The sequence below is a fragment of the Mastigoproctus giganteus genome, chromosome 10 (assembly GCF_048544385.1).
Source record: "Mastigoproctus giganteus isolate SK-2022 chromosome 10, ASM4854438v1, whole genome shotgun sequence".
Taxonomy (NCBI): Eukaryota; Metazoa; Arthropoda; class Arachnida; order Uropygi; family Thelyphonidae; genus Mastigoproctus; species Mastigoproctus giganteus.
In genome coordinates, this window is record NC_143584.1 from 137,417,170 (window position 1) to 137,437,537 (window position 20,368).

General features: G+C 37.0%; 1 protein-coding gene across 6 annotated transcripts in view; it reads right to left on the bottom strand.

Annotated features, from left to right (window-relative positions):
* The window catches only part of LOC150079308 (glucocorticoid-induced transcript 1 protein-like), a 397,411-nt gene that overhangs the window by 49,768 nt on the left and 327,275 nt on the right, over positions 1 to 20,368 (bottom strand). For 3 of the 6 annotated variants that reach the window (XM_090384152.1, XM_090384154.1, XM_090384157.1), the window contains 2 exons: positions 18,854 to 19,008; positions 3,886 to 3,999 (listed from right to left, as the gene is read on the bottom strand). In XM_090384152.1, coding sequence (XP_090240278.1) covers positions 3,886 to 3,999; positions 18,854 to 19,008 — 269 coding nt within the window. Of the gene's footprint in view, positions 1 to 3,885; positions 4,000 to 18,853; positions 19,012 to 20,368 lie in introns of all 6 variants that reach the window. The other 3 variants (XM_090384151.1, XM_090384153.1, XM_090384155.1) reach the window with 1 other exon arrangement.

Here is a 20,368-nt window from a genome sequence, read left to right on the forward strand (position 1 = left end):
AAATTTATTTACAATGCTCCTAACATTAGTGTGCATGCAAGTATACACATATCTGTTCTTACTCTTAATAACCCTAACAGAGCCCATGTATTTTCTTGTTCCATGAAGACCTGTAGCAGGCCATGTAGTACCAGACACCTTGCTTTCCAGGTTTCTGCATGCTCAAATAGAAGCTAGAATCACTAATACCACTGCTTGAGTCTGCCATTAATGTATATACCAACGGTGGGCAAATGCGGCTCTTCGTTGAGTTAAGTGCGGCTCCCATTGAAAATTTAAATCTTTTTTATTATTATTATTATTATTTCAGAACTTTTTTCACTGAATCTTGTTAAATTAACTAAGTAACTAATATTTTGTTATACGGATTTTATATTGTGTTTTTTTTTTTTTTTTTTGTTTTTTTTATGTCTAGATATTTTGCTATTTTTATTTTGATTATAAATAAATCCGCGCGCATTTACACTGCTGGCACCATCAGCGGACTTGTGCAACACTACACCGGGAGTGGGTAGAAAATGTGACCAAACCTCCCATAAAAGTTTCAATTTCAGACTTTGGAATTAAATTTATTTAAATTTTTTGATAACATGACCTCAGAAAATATCAAAAAACGAAAATACGAACAAGAAAATAGAATCTTTCAAGAAGAATGGGTAGAAAATTTTGCTTTTATTGACAATAATGGAAAGTCGTTGTCTTATTTGTAAAGTTACAATTGCAAACTACAAAGTAAGCAATTTATGTCGACATTACGAAGTAAGTCATCCCCACTTTTCAACTCAATATCCACTCAATTCAAAATTGCGAACAGAGAAACTTAAGTCCTTGCAATCTGGTCTTCATAAGCAACAAGGACTCTTGTCTTATTTTAGTTGCAAAGATGACAGAGCAAACGAAGCTAGTTTTTTGTTAGCTTGGAATATTGCTCATGCCAAACGTCCATATGGAGAAGGAGAATTTATTAAAAGAAACTTGGAAGAAGTGGTTAAAGTTTTGGATCCAGATAATACAAAACTGCATAAATTGATCGCACAGGTTCCTATGTCACGCCGTACAACTGAGCGTAGTATTGGTGCAATTAGTAAAAATGTTAAAAATAGTTTGATGTGTGATTTGAAAAATTGTACAGCATTTAGTTTAGCTCTCGACGAGTCTACAGACATTCAGGACGTTCCACAATTGGCCGTTTTTGCCCGCTATGTATCTGCAGACGTAAATGTGAAGGAAGAAATGTCAGACCTAGTAGCTCTTATCGAAACAACTCGCGGTATCGATGTTAGAAATGCGCTTGATGAAGTGATGAACAGGTTTGAATCGCCTCGTGATAAACGTGTAAGTGTTGCGACTGACAGAGCGCCTGCAATGATAGGGAAAAATCAAGGTCTCATTGCTCTTTTAAACAACGATCCTAAAATTCCACGTTTCTTACCTCTTCACTGCATAATTCACCGCGAGCATCTCATAACAAAGTACTTCAAATACGAAAATGTGTGGAAGATTGTTTTGCAGATTGTGAATTTAATTAGAACAAATGCCAAAACACATCGTCAATTTAAGAACTTTTTAGAAGAGTTGCGAGTGAATGACGAAACAGATGAATTGCCCAGTGATTTATCCCTATGGTGTGTTGTAAGATGGCTGTCAACTTACAATGTTTTGAGCCGTTTTGTGGAACTCCTAAATTCTATCATAACATTTACAAAAGAAAAAGGAAAAAAATACCCAGAATTAGAAAATGAAACTTGGCTTTCTGACTTAATGTTCCTTACAGACATTATAGAACATTTGCAAACACTAAATTTGGCTTTACAAGGAAAGGAAAAAATTATTATTGATTTGTCACAAACTGTATTTAGTTTTGAATCTAAACTTCAGCTTTTTGTGTACGATCTTAAGAACAAAATATTTAATCATTTTCCACGAGTAAAAGCAAATATAATTAATATCAAAGAAGAAAAGTTAGACGAATACAAAGAAAAATTGGAAGAATTGCAAGCAGATTTCAAACATTGGTTTGAAGATTTGAAAAGTTTGAAATCTACATTTGCATATTTTGTGAACCCATTTATTTGTGATATTATTGAAGATGGATTTACAATTTCTGAAATAATACTTGAAAAAGCGGCTGGAGAATTGGAGTTATTAGAGATGAAAGAGGATCAGGCATTGCAAATGCAGCACAAATCTACTTCTATAATTGAATTTTGGAAACTCGTGCCAGAATCAAAATATCCACATTTAAAGAAAGTTGCTTGCTGTCTAATTTCAATTTTTGGTACAACATATTGCTGTGAATCTTTGTACTCCACAATGAAGTTCGTGAAGTCGAAATATCATTCACAGTTGACCAATCATCATCTCACTGAATTGCTGCGAATGGCTTTAACAAATTTTACACCAAATTTCAAAGATTTGACCAAAGGTCTTCATTAAACGTTATACTTTTTATTAAAGCATTTTTATTATATTTTATTTTTATTATTAAAATTTTGAAATAATTATTTTGTATTTTCTTTCTCTTAATTATATTTTCTTATATATGTATACTTTACATAGCACTTAAGACTTGTGTAGAATATGTAATCCTATTAATTAAAGTAAATTAAATTTGAATTTGTGTATTTAATACTATGTAACTATGGTGTGGCTCTTTATAATATATGAAAAACCGGAATGCGGCTCTCACTGACCACATGCGTGCCCACCCCTGGTATATACCCACACTAACAGTTTTCTAACCCACCTAACACTGCCTCAATAGCATCAACAAATATTCTTGTACTCATTCATTCTATTTAAGTGTATCCCATCTTGTGTAAAAACAGTCTCTCCTGTTAAAAAGCACAGACCATAGTAAGAAAGATTTTACCCCATAAGCCCTGCAAAGTCTCTCTGGAGCCAAATTTATCAACAAGGCTCTCATCAAATTTCCTCCTATTGTGTCTGGGCAGAATTGCAGACAATTTCAAATTTATTTCTAACCCATAATTTTTTCTCAGAACTGCCCTATCCTTCTTAAGTCAGATCTCCTATCTTTATTATCATTAGTACCAATATGTACAATAATATCACCTTTTTTGCCCTTAAAAAAAGATTACTCCTCTAAGTTGCATACCTGCACAGCAGTTTTGGAAGTAATGAACACTGATTTTTTTGAGTGAACACTACATTCTGGAATGCAGCCAAACATGGCCACACCCAGTTCCCAGCCTGCTAAACAGAAGGTTTTGCATATTTCTATTATTGGAATACAAATTATTCTTTATATCTGTTAGGAACCACATGTGCAAGAAAACTTACCAAGAACCACAGCACAAACAATTCAAATAAATAATTTAAATTATCAGAACAGAGACAACACATGTTAGGAGTGGTGGTGCCATGGTGTTGGGGGACTCCTGCTAAAAAACTCCACTGCTGTTCCCCAATGGTGAAATTTTCAAGCAGCACAACATACCGTACCACCAAGCCATAAATATGCAGAAATAGTTCGAAAAACATTTGGAAGGCGTTTCCCCTCCTTCCTTTCTTCCCATAAATGTTCGAATTAGTGAGCTCAGGAGGCAACTGGCCAGCTTCCTAATAAACTATCAATCATTCATGGGATAGATTCAAAAGGACTGTCTGAAGTATAGATTCAACCCCATCAAGGGCACTACAATTATGGGGAATTCTCCAGACAGCATGATAGACCACATTGGCAATTTTAAATGAGCTGGTAGAATCTATACCGCAGACAAGCAGGGGTGTTACCTAGCCCCTGGAGAGGATCAACATGTTATTAGGCAGATAATTATATTTACAGGTGAGTATAAACTTCTGCCTTTTACAAAATAATAAAAACAAAAAACTGCTCTTTCAGTTACCATATAAAGGACTTACTTTCATTTCTAACTGATCTCCTGATATAGAACTTTTCTTTTGAGTTCCTCCTGTTGATCCAGATGGAGATGATGTACTTGGCTTTCTTTCTATATCTTCAAATTCTTCTGGTGTCTATAAAAAAATAACAATAAACTATCATTATTAAATATTAATTTTTAGATAACCAAAATTTATTACAAATTATATACATATACACAAGGTCAAGTTACCAGATATATAGTAGTAAGACAGGCATCAGCCAAAAAAAAAAAAAATTTGCACAACCATTCCCTCTAAATGTTTGTGAAGTTGCTCCTTGAATTTATTTAAGCTATCAACTTCCACAATGACAGATGGAAGTTTGTTCCAGCAATTAACCGCCCACTGACTAAAGGCAAATTTCTGCACATCTATTCTACAACTGTTTTTCCTCAATTTGAATTTATGCCCCCTTAGGTTCGCAATCTGAGCAAGTGGAAGAATCCCATCAGAATTAAGCATGCTTAACCCATTCAAGGCCTTATACACCTCAATCAGATCACCTCACAGGTGCTTAGTCTCCAGCTGCTGCAATTTGCAGAACTTAAGCCTCTCTTGGTAAGGGGATTCCTTCATTCCCCTCACCAATCTTGTTGCCATTCTCTGTACAAGCTCAAGCAAATCTACATCCTTCCTAAAATGAGGCCTCCAGACCTGTATGCAGTACTCAAGGCACAGCCTGACCATTGCCTTATACAAAGGGATAATCACCTCCTTTTCCCTGCTAGCAAAATTCCTATATATCATTGACAAAACCCCATGACCTGCTTTTGCAGCCTGTCTGCATTGTTCAGAAAACTTCAAATGTGACTGTACGATTACTCCCAGGTCTTTTTCATTTTCTACCACCCCAAGTGTAGTACCACACAGTTGGTATTTTCCTCTGGGATTACTTCTACCCATATGCAGTATTTTGCATTTGTCAAGGTTAAACTTCAGGTACCACTTCTCAGCCCATCTGCCCAAATTTTCTAGATCCTGTTGCAGTAGCACACTGCCATTACTGTCATTAACAGCCCTTCCAACCTCTGTATCATCTGCAAAGTTGGACACTAAGGCTGATATATCTTCATCAATATCTTTGATAAATATAAAAAACAACAGTGGGCCCAACACCGAACCCTGTGGAACTCCACAAATAACATTAGTCCACGAAGAGGCAGTGCCCATTGATTACCACCCTCTGTCTTCTCCTACTTAACCATCGTTTTATCCATTGTAGCAACTTACCCTTAATACCATTCTGCTCCAATTTGTACAGTAGTCTTCCATGCGCAACAGCATAAAAAGCTTTCCTGAAATCCAAGTATATGATATCAAAATTATTTTTTGCATCCAGTTCCTTTGTAACCATATCATAATATCCAATCAAATTTGTCAGACAAGACTTTCCCTTAACAAACCCATGCTGTGTCTGAATTATTGCTGCAGTCTTGTCTAGATGATCCTGCAATGCATTTTTAACCAGTGACTCCATGTTTTTACCCAGAACAGAAGTTAAACTAACTGGTCTGTAATTACTTGTGTCACTCTTCGATCCCCCCTTTGTGAATTGGGGATATATTTGCACATCTCCAGTCCATGGGGACCTCCCCTGAGTCCAAGGATGCTCTTATAATTATGGCTAAGGGTTTGCTAAGTTCTTTTGCCACCTCCTTTAATATAACTGGATAGATCCCACCACCCCAGGTGCCTTTCTTATGTTTAACTTCAACAATTTCTCTTCCCCTTTGCTCTCAGTTATTATAAAATCATTAGGCACTCTGCTGCAATTTGATAACCTTCTGCCATTTTCAAACCTTAATAACTCCTCATGTGTGGATGTAGAAGCAAAATACTCATTCAGTTTGTTTGCTATCTGAGCAGGATCATCAACAGTCGAACCATCAATATCAAGTGGACCAATCTGATTCATCCCCTTTCTTTTAGAGTTTATATAAGTAAAGAAATCCTTTTCTTAGCATCCTTTGCCAAAGATTTCTCGTAATCTGCCTTTGCTTGCCTAATCTCCTTTGTGACTTGATTACAGACTAGCTTATACTTGCCGTAGGCTTCTGTGTTGCCTGATAATTTATATGCATCCCATGCATTTTTCTTCTCTGCCAAGAGTCTCATTAGTTCATTTGACAACCATTTAGGCCTAAACCTTGAACAATATTTCTTAATAGGTATGATCTAGAAAATGTGTGCAACATGATAAAAGGAAGTAACCCCCAGAAAATGAAGACAATTAACCATACTATATCTTTCAGATATATAAAGAAACAATAAGTTGGCAATGGTTGTTATGATATGATTCAACATGCACAATGAGTTTTCGTTACACTAACATGCAAAATTCAAAATCAATGCAATATCAAAATACAACAAAGGCTATGACAAGTTATCTCAAATCAACAAAGATGGTAGAGATATGAAGTTTGTGCACAGGTGTTAGTGAGCTGCAAATGGTTTAGCAGTCAGGAAAATCTCATATGCATTTCAATGTGTTTAAGATTACAAAGGTCTAAACTAAAATTAACAATAGGGGTAAAATCTTATGTAATTGAGGTAGTAAAATACTGAAAAGGGGACAAGTCCTATTAATAGCAGTTTTATTTCACATAAAGTGAGAAGCACTCTTCCATAAAATTCAATTTATTCTTCTTATACAAAATGCAAAAGTTTAAAAAAGATCACAATTTCAAAAAAAACAATAAAAAATAAGTGTCACATATATGTAAGTGTGCCACTTAAAATAAGTGTCTCTCTCACGCACACAGTCTTTATAAAATATGTATCCACACTGTCATGCATTCATTTTCTTAAGTTGCTTACCTGCAATACTGCAGTGATATCTGAGTGTGCACAAACAGGAATCTAGGATCAATAATGTACCTCACCTTGGGTTACATCTTTCAGTAAATCCCACATCAATACACTGTGATCACTGCCACCTAGTGGTTCTTTTATCTAGATCTTGTTGAAATAGCAAGGTCAAGTTTATCTAGATCTTCCTGAAGTAGCATACCCTTATTAAAATCATCAAGCACCATATCCATCTCTGCATCGTCAGCAAAATTGGACACTGAACTCGAAAGGCCAACTTCAAAACAGTAAGGGATTGTTAAGGTCATTCAATATCAGTTCGCCTTGCATTCATTTTGGTCTACATCTAGAAAAATACCTCTTAGTATAAAAAGTTGGATATCTTCTAGAATTACTTCTTTCAACACTTCCGATTTGGAATACATATTTGTTAAAAATATCAATTTGTCCACTGAAAAGGATTTTAAAAATGTCTACGATGATAGTAATCATCCCTTTGCAAAAGCAAAATTCCTTTCCTTTAACCCTTAATAGTAACTATTCCTTTGAATAAATCATGTCAATGCACTATGATCTCTAACATCTACTTGTTTCTTTATTTGAATAATCTTAATATATTAGTATTAATATTAGTCAAATGGTGCAAAGAATCCCAGAGCTTTTACTGCACAGTATAAAAAAAGTGATAAATAATAAAAAATAAAATAATAAATAAATTAAATTAAATTAAAAAAATCACCTATTTGACTCCCTCCTCATAAATATAAACTTATCCAACTAAACCCTAAATTTCCCAAAGCTGTCAACCTCAGCCACCCATGGAGGCAACTTATTCCAGTAATCAACAACCTACTGGCTAAAAGAAAACTTCCTGCAATTCCAATCTAAACCTATTCCTGTGCAGTTTGAAGCTATGGCCCCTAGTTCTTAAATCAATACATTAATTAATACATAACTTGATATGGAAGTTATATAACAGATAATACTCGATACTGAAAAAAAATATATAGATACACAGTGTTATAACCGCGTTGAGATACAAGTTTAGGGTTATAATTTTGTACTGAAATTGAAATTTTATTGAAATTGAATCGAAATCATGACTCAGACCAGAGACCAGTGCAAAAAAAAGCAAAAGGCTCAAGCTAAATGGAGTGCTGTGGCTCAGGGAAGAACTGAGGGGGGACAGTTGCCCTCTGAATCACAGCCTTTTAAAATGCACTGCTTGCTTGATGTTTGTGGACAATCAGGTACGGGACATGATATTGCCAAGGGGAATGTCTTTGTGTGTGCACGATGTAAGGAGTGTGAGGAAATCAGGCGATGACTCAGCATTGTTATGCCTATATGAGAGCTTGAAGGACAGGGTCGATGACCTCGGAGGATCTAAATTGAGGGGCCCATCAAGCTCTCAGATGCACACATCAACGCCAGAGCTTGCACTTGATAATCACGCAACACAGCGGCAACCCCCAAGGCAGAATGTGCTGGTTCCACAGGAACTAACAGTTGTTGATCACTCTATTGTCAGGGAAACGGGGAACATGGTATATAAAAAGGATAGGTGGAACAGGACCAGGGTATATCTGCCAGGGGCAAAGGTTGATGACATTGTAGAGCGGATATCATCTTTTAAGGGCACAAAAGGTGATATTGTTGTACACGGTGGCACTAATGATATTAAGAGTAGGAGACTGGCAGAATTACTGAACAAGCACAGGTCACTGCTGAAAAAAAGCCTTGAATTAGGGTTGAATTTGAAAGTGTCTGCAATTCTGCCCAGACAAGATAGGAGGGAGTATATGATGAGAGCCTTGTCGATCAATTCGCCCCTGGAAAGATTGTGCAAGGCTAAAGGGGTAGAATTTTTTTCAGCCTGGTCTATACTTGTTAACAGGTTTGTTTGTTTGTTTGTTATTTGGTTTTTAGGAGCATTAGCAACTAAGGCCATATTGCTCCGGGATATGCGGTGGTCAATCCTTGACCTTTCCGCATCCTCCGTATTTGGTGGTGACGGGCTCGAACCCCGGTCTAATCAAGAAGCATGTGGTACGCACTGCTGCTCCTTCCCACCTGGCTACGGAGGCGCCCACTTGTTAACAGGAGATTCTACAGGGATGGGATATACTTAAATAGAAAGGGTGTAAGAATATTTGCTGATGCTATCAAGGTAGTGTTAGGTGGGTCGGAAAACTGCTAGCTAATAGATTAACAGTAGCCACTGGCAGAAGTGAAAGTGACTCTTGCACTGCTTCTATTGGAATGACCAGCAGCCTGGAAAACAAGATGCATGGTATTTCATAGACTGCTGGGAGTCATTGCGGTACAAGTAAACACATGGGTTGTGTTAGGGGTAGCTAAGAATAGGAATGGGTGCATGTATATTTGCATATCCACCAATGCTAGGAGTTCGGTAAATAAATTTGATGAATTTGAGGCATTGCTCAAAACATCAAAGGCATATATTGTTGGGATATCAGAGACGGGGTGTCACACAGATATAAGGAATGCAGAACTGGAATTTGGGGAGTACAATGTGTACATGAAGGATAGACAGGATAGGGAGGGAGGAGGAGTTATGCTATTAGTTAAGAAACACATAAAATCCAAGGAAGTGAAGCCAGTCGACATCGCTGGACAGAGCAGTGCCGAGTCAGTTTGGTATGACATAAGCATTGGGAGATCAAAATTGAGAATAGGAGTGTGTTATAGGCCTAATGACTCTGATGAGTATAATAAGAAACTGTACAGGGAAATAGAGTGGGCCAGTAAATCAGAGAGTCTTATAATGGGGGATTTTAATTTCCCAGATATTGGCTGGAATTTTTGGGTGGGTCACTCACACTAGCAAGCCTTTTGTGGATTTATTGGATGATTGTTTTCTACATCAGCATGTTCGGGAGGCAACTAGAGAGAGTAATACTCTTGATCTGATTATCAGTAGTAATTCTTCATGCAATAAGAATGTGCACATAAAGGAACCACTAGGCTTTGCTTTCATAAAGGCGACTACGGTGGGACCAACTGATGATGTTACCAACAGCAAATTCAAAATGGGAAGCATTCAAATAATTTATCTTGGAAGCTACTAGGCTTTACACACCAACTAAAAAATATTGTTCAAGATTTAGGCCTAAATGGATGTCAGATGAACTAATTAGACATGTAACAGAGAAGAAAAATGCATGGGATACATATGAAATAACAGGTGACACAGAAGCCTATGATAGATATAAGCTGGTCTGTAACCAAGTCACAAAGGAGGTTAGGCAGGCAAAGGCAGATTACGAGATATCTTTGGCAAAGGATACAAAGAAAAACAGCAAAGACTTCTTTACTTATGTAAACTCAGAAGGAAGGGGATGAATCAGATTGGTCCACTTGATATCGATGGTTCAACTGTTGATGATCCTGCTCAGGTAGCTAACAAATTAAATATTTTGCATCTACATTCACACATGAGGAGGGCACCTCCGTAGCCAGGTGGGCAGGAGCAGCAGTGCGTAGCACACGCTTCTTGATTAGACCGGAGTTCGAGCCTGTGATCACCAAATACGGAGGATGCAGAAAGGTCAGGGAATGACCACCGCATATCCCCGGAGCAATTTGGCCTTAGTTGCTAATGCTCCTAAAAAAAAAAAAAAAAAAACACAACACATGGGAGGAGGTTATTCAGGGAGGGGAATGCTAGAGGTAAAATAAACTATGGCAGTGAGCTAGATGATTTTGTAATAACAGAGAGGAAAGTAGAGGAGAAATTGTTGAAGATAAACATAAAAAAGGAACCTGGGGTGGATGGGATCTATCCAGTTATATTAAAGGAGGCAGCAAAGGAAGTAAGAAAACCCTTAGCCATAATTATGAGAGCTTCTTTGGACTCAGGGGAGGTACCCATGGACTGGAGATGTGCAAATGTGACCCCAATTAACAAACGAGGATCAAAGGGTAACACAAGTAATTATAGACCTGTTAGTTTAACATCTGTTCCAGAAAAATTAATGGAGGTACTGGTTAAAGAAGCACTGCAGGATCACCTAGACAAGTCTTCAGTTATAGCTCGGACATAGCATGGTTTTGTTAAGGGAAAGTCTTCCCTGACCAATCTGACTGGATACTATGATGTGGTCACAAAGGAACTGGATGCAGGGAATAACTTTGATATCATATATTGATCTTAGAAAGGCTTTTGATACTGCTGCACATGGAAGACTGCTGAACAAATTGAAGCAGTGTGGCATTGAAGGCATATTGCTGCTATGGATAAAGGGATGGTTGAGTGGGAGAAGACAGAGAGTGGTAATCAATGGACACTGCTCATCGTGGACTAATGTTATTAGTGGAGTCCCTCAGGGTTCAGTGTTGGGTCCATTGTTGTTTTCTGTATTTATAAATGATATTGATGATGGTATATCAAGTTTAATGTCCAAGTTTGCAGACGATACAAAGGTTGGCAGGGTTGTTAAGGACACTAATGACAGTACACTGCTGCAAAAGGATCTAGGAAAGTTTAGCAGATGGGCTGAGAGCTGACAACTGAAGTTTAATATTGAAAAATGTAAAGTACTACATATGGGTAGCAGTAACCTCAGAGTAACATATCAACCGTGTTGTACTACATTCAGGGTGGAAGAGAATGAAAAAGGCCTGGATGTAATTATGCAGTCAGATATGAAGATTTCTGAGCAGTGCAGACAGTCTGTAAGAGTAACTCATAGTGTCTTATCGATGATATACAGGAATTTTTCTAGGAGGTAATTGTCCACACATATAAGGCAGTCAGGCCACACTTTGAGTGCTGTATACAGGTCTGGAGGTCTCAATTTTAGGAAGGATGTTGAGCTGCTGGAAGGAGTACAGAGAAGGACAATGAGATTGGTAAATGGACAAAGGGTTGTTCTTATAAAGAAAGTCTTAACTTCTGTAAATTGCAGTGTCTGAAGACTAGGCTGCAAGTTGATCTGAATGAAGAGTTTAAGGCATTGAATGGTTTCAGCAAGCTCAATGTTGATGGGATTCTTCCTCTTGCCCAGATTAGTCACCTGAGGGGACAAATTCATGGAAAGATGGGAGACACTTGAGGTGATAAAAAGGTTTCCTGTAGGCAAACAGCTTTTTTTTTTTTTTTTTTTTTTTTTGGTAGTTGTTGGCGCATAGGCTTCTGTGGCCATAATGCACCTCCCAAGGTTTTTGCAGTACTTTGATCCAAGCCCGAGGCGGGAATCGAACCCGCGACCTTTGGGTTGCCAGGCAGGCAGGCAAACAGCTACTGGGTGAACAAGTTCCATCTGTCATTGTGGAAGTTTACAGCTAAAATAAATTCAAGGCAGAACTAGACAAACATTTGGAGTGAATGGATGAGCAAAATGGGAAGTTTTTTTTGTTTTGGCTGATACTATATAAGCTTGCTTTCTTGCATCATATACTAATGCTAACACTGTCCATTCCATGTTTTTTTTTTTTTTAGGAGCATTAGCAACTAAGGCCATAGTGCTCCGGGGATATGCGGTGGTCATTCCCTGACCTTTCCGCACCCTCCGTATTTGGTGGTCACGGGCTCGAACCCGGGTCTAATCAAGAAGTGTGTGCTACGCACTGCTGCTCCTGCCCACCTGGCTACGGCGGCACCATTCCATGTTTGAAAAGAAATGATGAACATATGGTCAAATCTTGTGGAACCTGTAGACAAATGAACACAGGTTGGAGAGCCCATACATAACAGGGTTGTCCTCTTGTATCCATGGTAGGAAATCCCCACAATGGATGATGTCCACTGAAAGTGGCAAATAAACACACTGGAGGTGGAAGCTGCACAATAAGACTGTTAATTTCTGTTCAAGAGCAAGGATATGATGGTGGAATGTAAACTGATGCCAGGGGTATCACAATGCAAACAGCAGCCACTTCTAAAGATGTTTGTAATGGTGTATGTCTGGATGGTTATTACATATGGATTATTACAACAATCATTTACTCTTTGGCTGAAAGCAAATTTTCATACAGGTAGCAATATTTTTTCAATTTATGTACTCTTACATGTGTTTTCTAGGAAACAGAGAGGATCGGCATTTAGTTTACTTATATCATTTAAAGCTTAAACACGTCAATCAGATCCCTTCACAGGAGCATAGGTTCCAAGTGCTGCAATTTGCAGAACAAGTTTCTGCAAATTGCATGGTAAGAGCACCATTTTGTGCCACTGACTAATCTTGTTGCTCTTCTCTGTGACACGACAACAGATTCACATCATTCCAGAAATGAGGCTTTCAGTATTCAGTACTCAAGATGTGTCTTAACCATTGCCTAATACAATGGGATAATCACCTCCTTGTTCCTGCTGACAAAATTTCTGTATATCATTGACAGATATCCCATGAGATATCGTAGCAACCTGTCTGCACTGCTCAGAGAACTTCAAATCAAACTGTATAATTACCACCAAGTTTTTTCCATTCTCCTCTACCTTGAATGTCATACCAACCTATGACATGTTATTCTGGGATTACTGCTACCCATATGAACTACCTTGCATTTGTCAATGTTAAACTTCAACTGCCACTGCTCAGCCCATCTGCCTAATTTTATATAGCTCCTGATGCAGTAGTATACCTTGATACCTGCCATAAACTATCCTTCCTACCTTTGTATCGTCTGCAAACTTAGACAATAAGTTTGATATAACTTCATCAATATCATTAATAAACACTGAAAACAATAAATGGCCTGCACTGAACCATGAGGGGGGGTGCTCCACTAATAGTAATAGTCTAAGAAGAGTAGGGCCCATTTAAAACCACTCTTTTCCCACTCAACCACCTCTTTATTCATAGCAGTAAATTGATAATAAGCCACACACTGGTCTAATTAATACAACAGTCTTTCATGTGGAACAGTGTCAAAAACTTTACTGAATTCTAAATATGTAATGTGATTTTTTTTTACATCCAGTTCCATGTTCCTTTGTTACTGTATAATAGCAGTTAATCAGATTGGTCAGACAGAATCCCCACTGACAAACCCACGCTATATATAATTCCATTCTTGTCTAGATGATTATGCATTACTTCTTTAACTGCCGGCTCCATTACTTTTCTTGGAAAAGAAGTCGAGCTTACAGGTCTCTAATTACTCAGTTTGACCTTTTATTCCCCTTTGTAAAACAGGAGAGATGTGCACATCTCCAATCTATAGGGATTCCCCCCCTCCCCCAATATACACGGATGCCCTCTTAATTAAGGCCAAGGGTTTGCTTAACTCTTTTTGCTGTTTCTTTTAATATAAATGGATTTAGTCTGTTGGCCCTAGATGCTTTATTTACTTTTAAATTCAGTAATTTCTCTTCCACTTCCTTCTCAGTTATAATAAAATTATTTAGCTTCCAGTGAGAATCAGATATACTTCCCTAAAAACTTTTTTGCATGTGAATATAGAGGCAAAATATTTATTCAGTTATCAGAAACTTAAACAGGATCGTTAATAGTTATGCCATTCATATCTAGTGCACCAATGTGATTCATTCCTTTCCTCCTTGTTAATATAAGCAAAGAATTATTTGCTACTTTTCTTCGCATTCTTAGCCAAAGACTTCACATGATCTACCTTAGCTTGCCTTACCCCCTTAGTGACACAATTGCAGACTAGTTAGTACTTAGTACAGGTTTCTGTGTCCACTGATAATTTATAATCAACCCGTGCATTTTTATTCTCTGCCACTAGTCTCATCAGCTCATTTGGCATTTATTTAGGTCTAAACCTTGAACAATATTTCTTAATTGGTATAAAAAGCTTAGTAGCTTCTATGATTACTTCCCTGAATGCTTCCCATTGATGATGAAATTGGTAACATTAGTTGGTCCCACCAAAAAGAATTTAAAAACTAACTAAGACCAGTGTGATCACTTTTACAAAAACAGAATTCTTTCCCTTTACCCTCAAATAGCAGTTTTATTCTTAAGTAAATCCACCTCAATATATTATGATCACAGCCATCCAGTGATTCCTTTATCTGGAGACTTTTAATGCATGAAGAGTCACTGCTGATAATCAGTTCAAGAATAGTGCCTTCTCTTGTTGCTTATCCAATATGCTGCTTGTAAAAAACAGTCATCCAGTAATTCCAAAAAAGTTCTCCTACTCTGAGAAGCCAACCCAAGTCCCAATCAGTTACACGCAATAATAATAATATAAAAAATTAGGTGGCTTTAGATATCAGTATTTTCATTAATGCTGTAGCATTTAATATGTTAATTCAAAATGTGACTCATCACTCTAAACTACTTGTGACCACCATGCACTGTCTTAATTTTTATGTTTAATGCACCAAGCAAGATGTCATTCAACCTCCTTGGAATTTTGAAAGGCTTCAATTTCTGCAAGTATCTTTTCAACCTGTGTGATAAATGAACAATGAACTGATGGCTGCAAAACGTTTGTCACTTTTGCCAATTTCTTGCAACCATACAAGAGGCAACTGATGGCTCTTGGCTATTCACTGTAATTCAGCTAAATGTACAAGATAATCTGGCATCGTAGAACAATGCCAATCCTTTCATGTTGAACTGCTCAAATTTTACTGTCTGCACCTGTTTCAGTAATATTCTGAACTGAACTATGAGCACATCAAGCATGACAGGCTAATTCAATTTAGCTTTTATAAACTTTTAACAAAATAGAGAGTACAACACTTCTTTCAAAACAAATTGTTTTTCCGGCCACGACTGCACTATCAGTGGTAATTTCACTGATAGTGCAGTCGTGGCTGGAACCAATCGCAACCATGAGTGCTATTCATAATACAGACAGATCACAAGGTAAACAACATTATCACAGCCTGAAAGTTCACAAAATAACTAGATTTTTCTAAGATGTTTACAAGTTTGAGAATCACCTATAATTTTCACTCTCAATAAATTGCCATATTTTGAACCTAGGCTAATTTTTTTCTGTACCTACATAAGTAAAAGTATTAATATTATACATAATTAAACTATAGAGACTGGTATTTAAATATACATGCAGTTCCTGCTTTACAAGTTCTTTTTTTTCAAGTATAAAGTATTAACAAAATAGAAATATGAACACTAATTGCAATAAATAAATGCTAAACATTCATAAATATGGCATTTCAAACCACTCACATAGCTATACAATACAGTACTACTGTGTGTGCATTTGTTTGTTTAGGCACAGATAAGGAGGGAGGTCCAACTCTTAAAGAATTTTGGAAAGAATGCCATATTTTAGATGCAATCAAAATAACAAAATGAGTGTGGGACAAAATTACAGAGAAGAGCATGAAATGTGTTTGGAATAAATTCTGTCATCAGTTTATAGATAACTGAAGGATTTCAAGAACCAGCAGAGATCATACAAAATGAAACAGAAACGGTCGTAAATGTTGCTAACTAATCGCAGCTTGAAGTTTCTACAACTGACATCACTGATCTGCTTCAAGTACACAATGGAGAGCTCACAAATGAAGACCTCATTGAATGGAAAAATGTGAAGAAGCTGAGAAAGAAGGTTTAGCAGCTGAAACTCCTGTTCATTCCTTCACTCTCAAGGGGCTTGACAAAACTTTTCACTGATCTTGTCTATGAGAGAGAGAGAGAGAGGAATACATGTAATCTATTTGTACAATTATTTAACTACGGAGAGTACCAGCACTGAAGTGTTCTACAAGACATCATAGAGGTAAATCTTCCATTTCTAAACTAATTATCATTTACAGTACTGTATTTATATACAGTTAATGATATTCTTTATAATTCCATACAGAAAAAAAAAATATTCACCTATATACAGCACTGACTTTTTATGCCAAATATTACTGTTAGCGACAGCTGTTCTTAGACAACCTCGTTCATGGCAGAGGTCTACTGGCATCCACCCAAGGCAACTGCAAAACATGGACTGAGCCTTCATGGGCCAGTATCTCTGTGCAACAGTTTCAGAACACAGTGCATGCCTCAATGACTTGAGTCTGTTCTGAAAGCTAAAGTAGATACTATTCATTATTAGCTTGGTATAGCTAATAAACCAGCCACTCAGTGTTCATTTTATAATAGAAGTGATTACTGACAGGTGATAAAATAAATTTTTATACTATTAAACACATGAAACTGAATATATGGCATCATATATTCAAAGTGAATTACATATAGTATGCATATAAAGATTCCAGTCACAAAATATTCTTATCTCCAGTCTATGCCACTGCTCTGAAGTTTCTGTAACAGATAAACCTTATAAATATGAAACATTCTATTTTGAAATTCTGGATACCAACAGACCGACACAGCCAAGCACTCTGGCACAAGGATGCTGAAACATATGCACTCTGAGTGGACTATGGTTCAAGCCCATATAACTGCTAATATGATTAATCATTGTATTCATTATCAAAATAATTAATGTAAAACTCAACTGACCTAGTCGTTGTGCCAGAGTATAAAAAAGAATTCCTAATTCTAGCCACATAAGTTTTTCTAAGAGATTCTATGACTAACTGTAACCAAAGCCACACTATCTACTGCATGTTTCTCACAAGCTTTTCCTGGGCTAATCGTGAAGCAGTCTGTCCATAGCAATGAAAGTCGCAAACAAAAATAATTACCAAAATCCATTGGCCTCATACAAGCTTCTTCAAGTAGAACTGATGAAATTCATGGCATATATACAGTCACCTTTACCACTTATATGAAGAACCACAACAACCTTCTCTTGGATACCTGTGTTTGTTAATTTTTCAAATACTAACTCAATTATAAGAACTGAGCCTAAAAAGAACTCTGCAGAATATTCAACTGAAATTCACAAAAACAGGGTATTTTTTTATTCTGAGATATATAATTGAAAATTTATGCAGAGAGGGCTATAATTTATCATAAAAGTGTATTAAAAAAAAGAGAGAAACTGGACCAATAATAATATAGTTATGGTAATTACATCAAAAATTGGAAAGTACACATGCTAATGCATGTTTAAATTCAATTTAGATTAATATCTTTAGTTTCCAGGTACACCTGCACCAGATGATCTCCACAGTAACAAGCATAAACAGGAAATTAGAACCAACATTCCTAAAAACACAGACACATGCTAATGCATGTTTAAATTCAATTTAGATTAATATCTTTAGTTTCCAGGTACACCTGCACCAGATGATCTCCACAGTAACAAGCATAAACAGGAAATTAGAACCAACATTCCTAAAAACACAGACAGGACTTGAGGAAATCTTGTCTGCACCTCTCAGCTGTTGGGAGTCTCTGTTAACCATTGAAAGAGGAGTAAACTGTTGATAGCAATATCACCCACCAGACCATCAATGCCACCACAGCTATCATTCTTTTTGAATCTCCTGAATATCTGAAATCTGGCTGAAAGTTGAATTCAGATGAGAGAAAAGTAAACAATGAGCAATGAATGCATCGCCAAATGACACACACTGAAGATATAAATTTGGGCTTCCCCAGTGAATTAAGGTATGTACACTACGATTTATCACAGAATCATATTTCACTCAAGTTTTTGAATCAGTATTCTCCTCAAATCATCCCTCCTGAAGCTGGATACTGCTTGGGAAACAACTGGCATGACATTTCAGTTTTCAGTCTCTTATTAAAGCAAATTATCAATCACTTTGGAAAAAAGCTAATTTCTTGACCTTGTCCTAATCCCTTGTCTATAGTTCCAGTATTACTGCCATATTTCTTGTCAAACTTGGCTATCCTTTCATCCACCAGTCTGCAACTGTCCTGTCAAATCTTGGCATAAAGATGATGGATTGCCATTTCCAGGTGAAATCTTGGAATTGGCACCCACATAAAGTGATGGTCTTGAAATTGACATATATCGGTAGCAACCAATTTTTTTATGGCCTTCACTAATTTGCATGATGCAATGCATGCTGTGAATAGATAATTCAAATATCCTATTCACTACATGCATTGAAATACATAACTTCAATTCAGTATTTGAAATCTACATGTAAAATTATGTGGTAATATGTTTTCAGTTTCTAATTTTCTATTATAATTACCTTATTTTCTTAATTTTGTCCAATATATTACTATCTCAATATGTGCAAATTCATTCTGAATTTATTAACACAGCTTATTTATTAAAATAAAATTATTACCTGTGTAGCCCTGTCCATCATGAGACGACCACAGTAACTAAGATACAGAGCATCTCTTTGCCACTGACCTAGTAAGTAGATTGTATCCACAGAGGCTGTTCTCCGAATAAATGGAGTCGAAGTAACAGATTTAATGTTCAAGGTCTTGGACTTTTCTGCTGAAATAAATCAGAAAACATATTAAAGCCAAAATGCATAATTAAATTAAAAAAGCCATTACATTCCTATCTTGATCATATGAATTAAAATGCAAATTAAAGTCTGTGATGATAATGGAATTTACATTTTCTACTATAAATCGTATCATAATATAATCACAAATAATGTGATATTAACATTGGCAAAATATGCAAGAAAGCAAGGTCATACAGCATCAGCCAAAAAAAAAAAAAAAAAAAAAAAAAACCACCTCCCATTTCACCTATTCGTTCCCTCCAATAGTTTGTCCAGTTCTTCCTTTAATTTATTTAACCTTCCACACAACAAATGGAACTTTGTTCCAGCAATCAACCACCCACTAGCTGAACGCAACCATCCTTCCTCAATTTGAATTTGTGGCCCTCGTGTGTGTGTGTGGTCTGAGTAAGAGGAGGCATTCCATCAGCACTGAGCTTGCTCAATCCATTCAAAGCCACCTTAAAACACATCAATCAGATAACCTCGCAGGTGCCTAGTCTCCAGATGCTGCAATTTGCAGAACTGAAACCTTCCCTGGTAAGAGCACCCTTTGTTCCCCTCACCAATCTCACTGCAGCAGCTCCATAATTACCTCCTTATCTCTGCTAGCAAAATTCCTGTAGATCATTGATAAAACCTTATGAGCTGTCCTGGCAACCTGTCTAAATTACTCAGAGAACTTCATATCTGACTGCACAACTGCCACCAGATTTTTCATTTTCCACTACCCTGAGTGTAATACCACACAGTTGGTATGTCACTATGGAGTTGATAATGGTCCATAAAACATAAGTTTTGGCACATTATGGCCATATAAGCTGATACACCAGAAAAATACCCAAAACAACCAACCAACTCTGGGGTTACTGCTACCCATATGCAGTACTTTGCATTTATCAAGGCGACTCCGTAGCCAGGTGGGAAGGAGCAGCAGTGCATAGCACACGCTTCTTGATTAGACCAGGGTTCGAGCCCGTCACCACCAAATATGGAGGATGCGGAAAGGTCAGGGAATGACCACCGCATATCCCGGAGCAATATGGCCTTAGTTGCTAATGCTCCTAAAAACCAAACAACACAACACACACACACACGCATTTATCAATGTTAAATTTCAATTACCATATCTCAGCCCATCTGCCTAACTTTTCTAGATCCCATTGCAATAGCATACTCTCATTACTACCCTGCCAACCTTTGTATCATCTGCAAAATTGGACATTAAACCTGATATGCCTTCATCAATATAATTGATGAATACAGAAAACAACAATGGGCCCAAAAATGAATCTTGGGGGACTCCACTAATAACATTAGTCCATGAAGAGCAATGTTCAT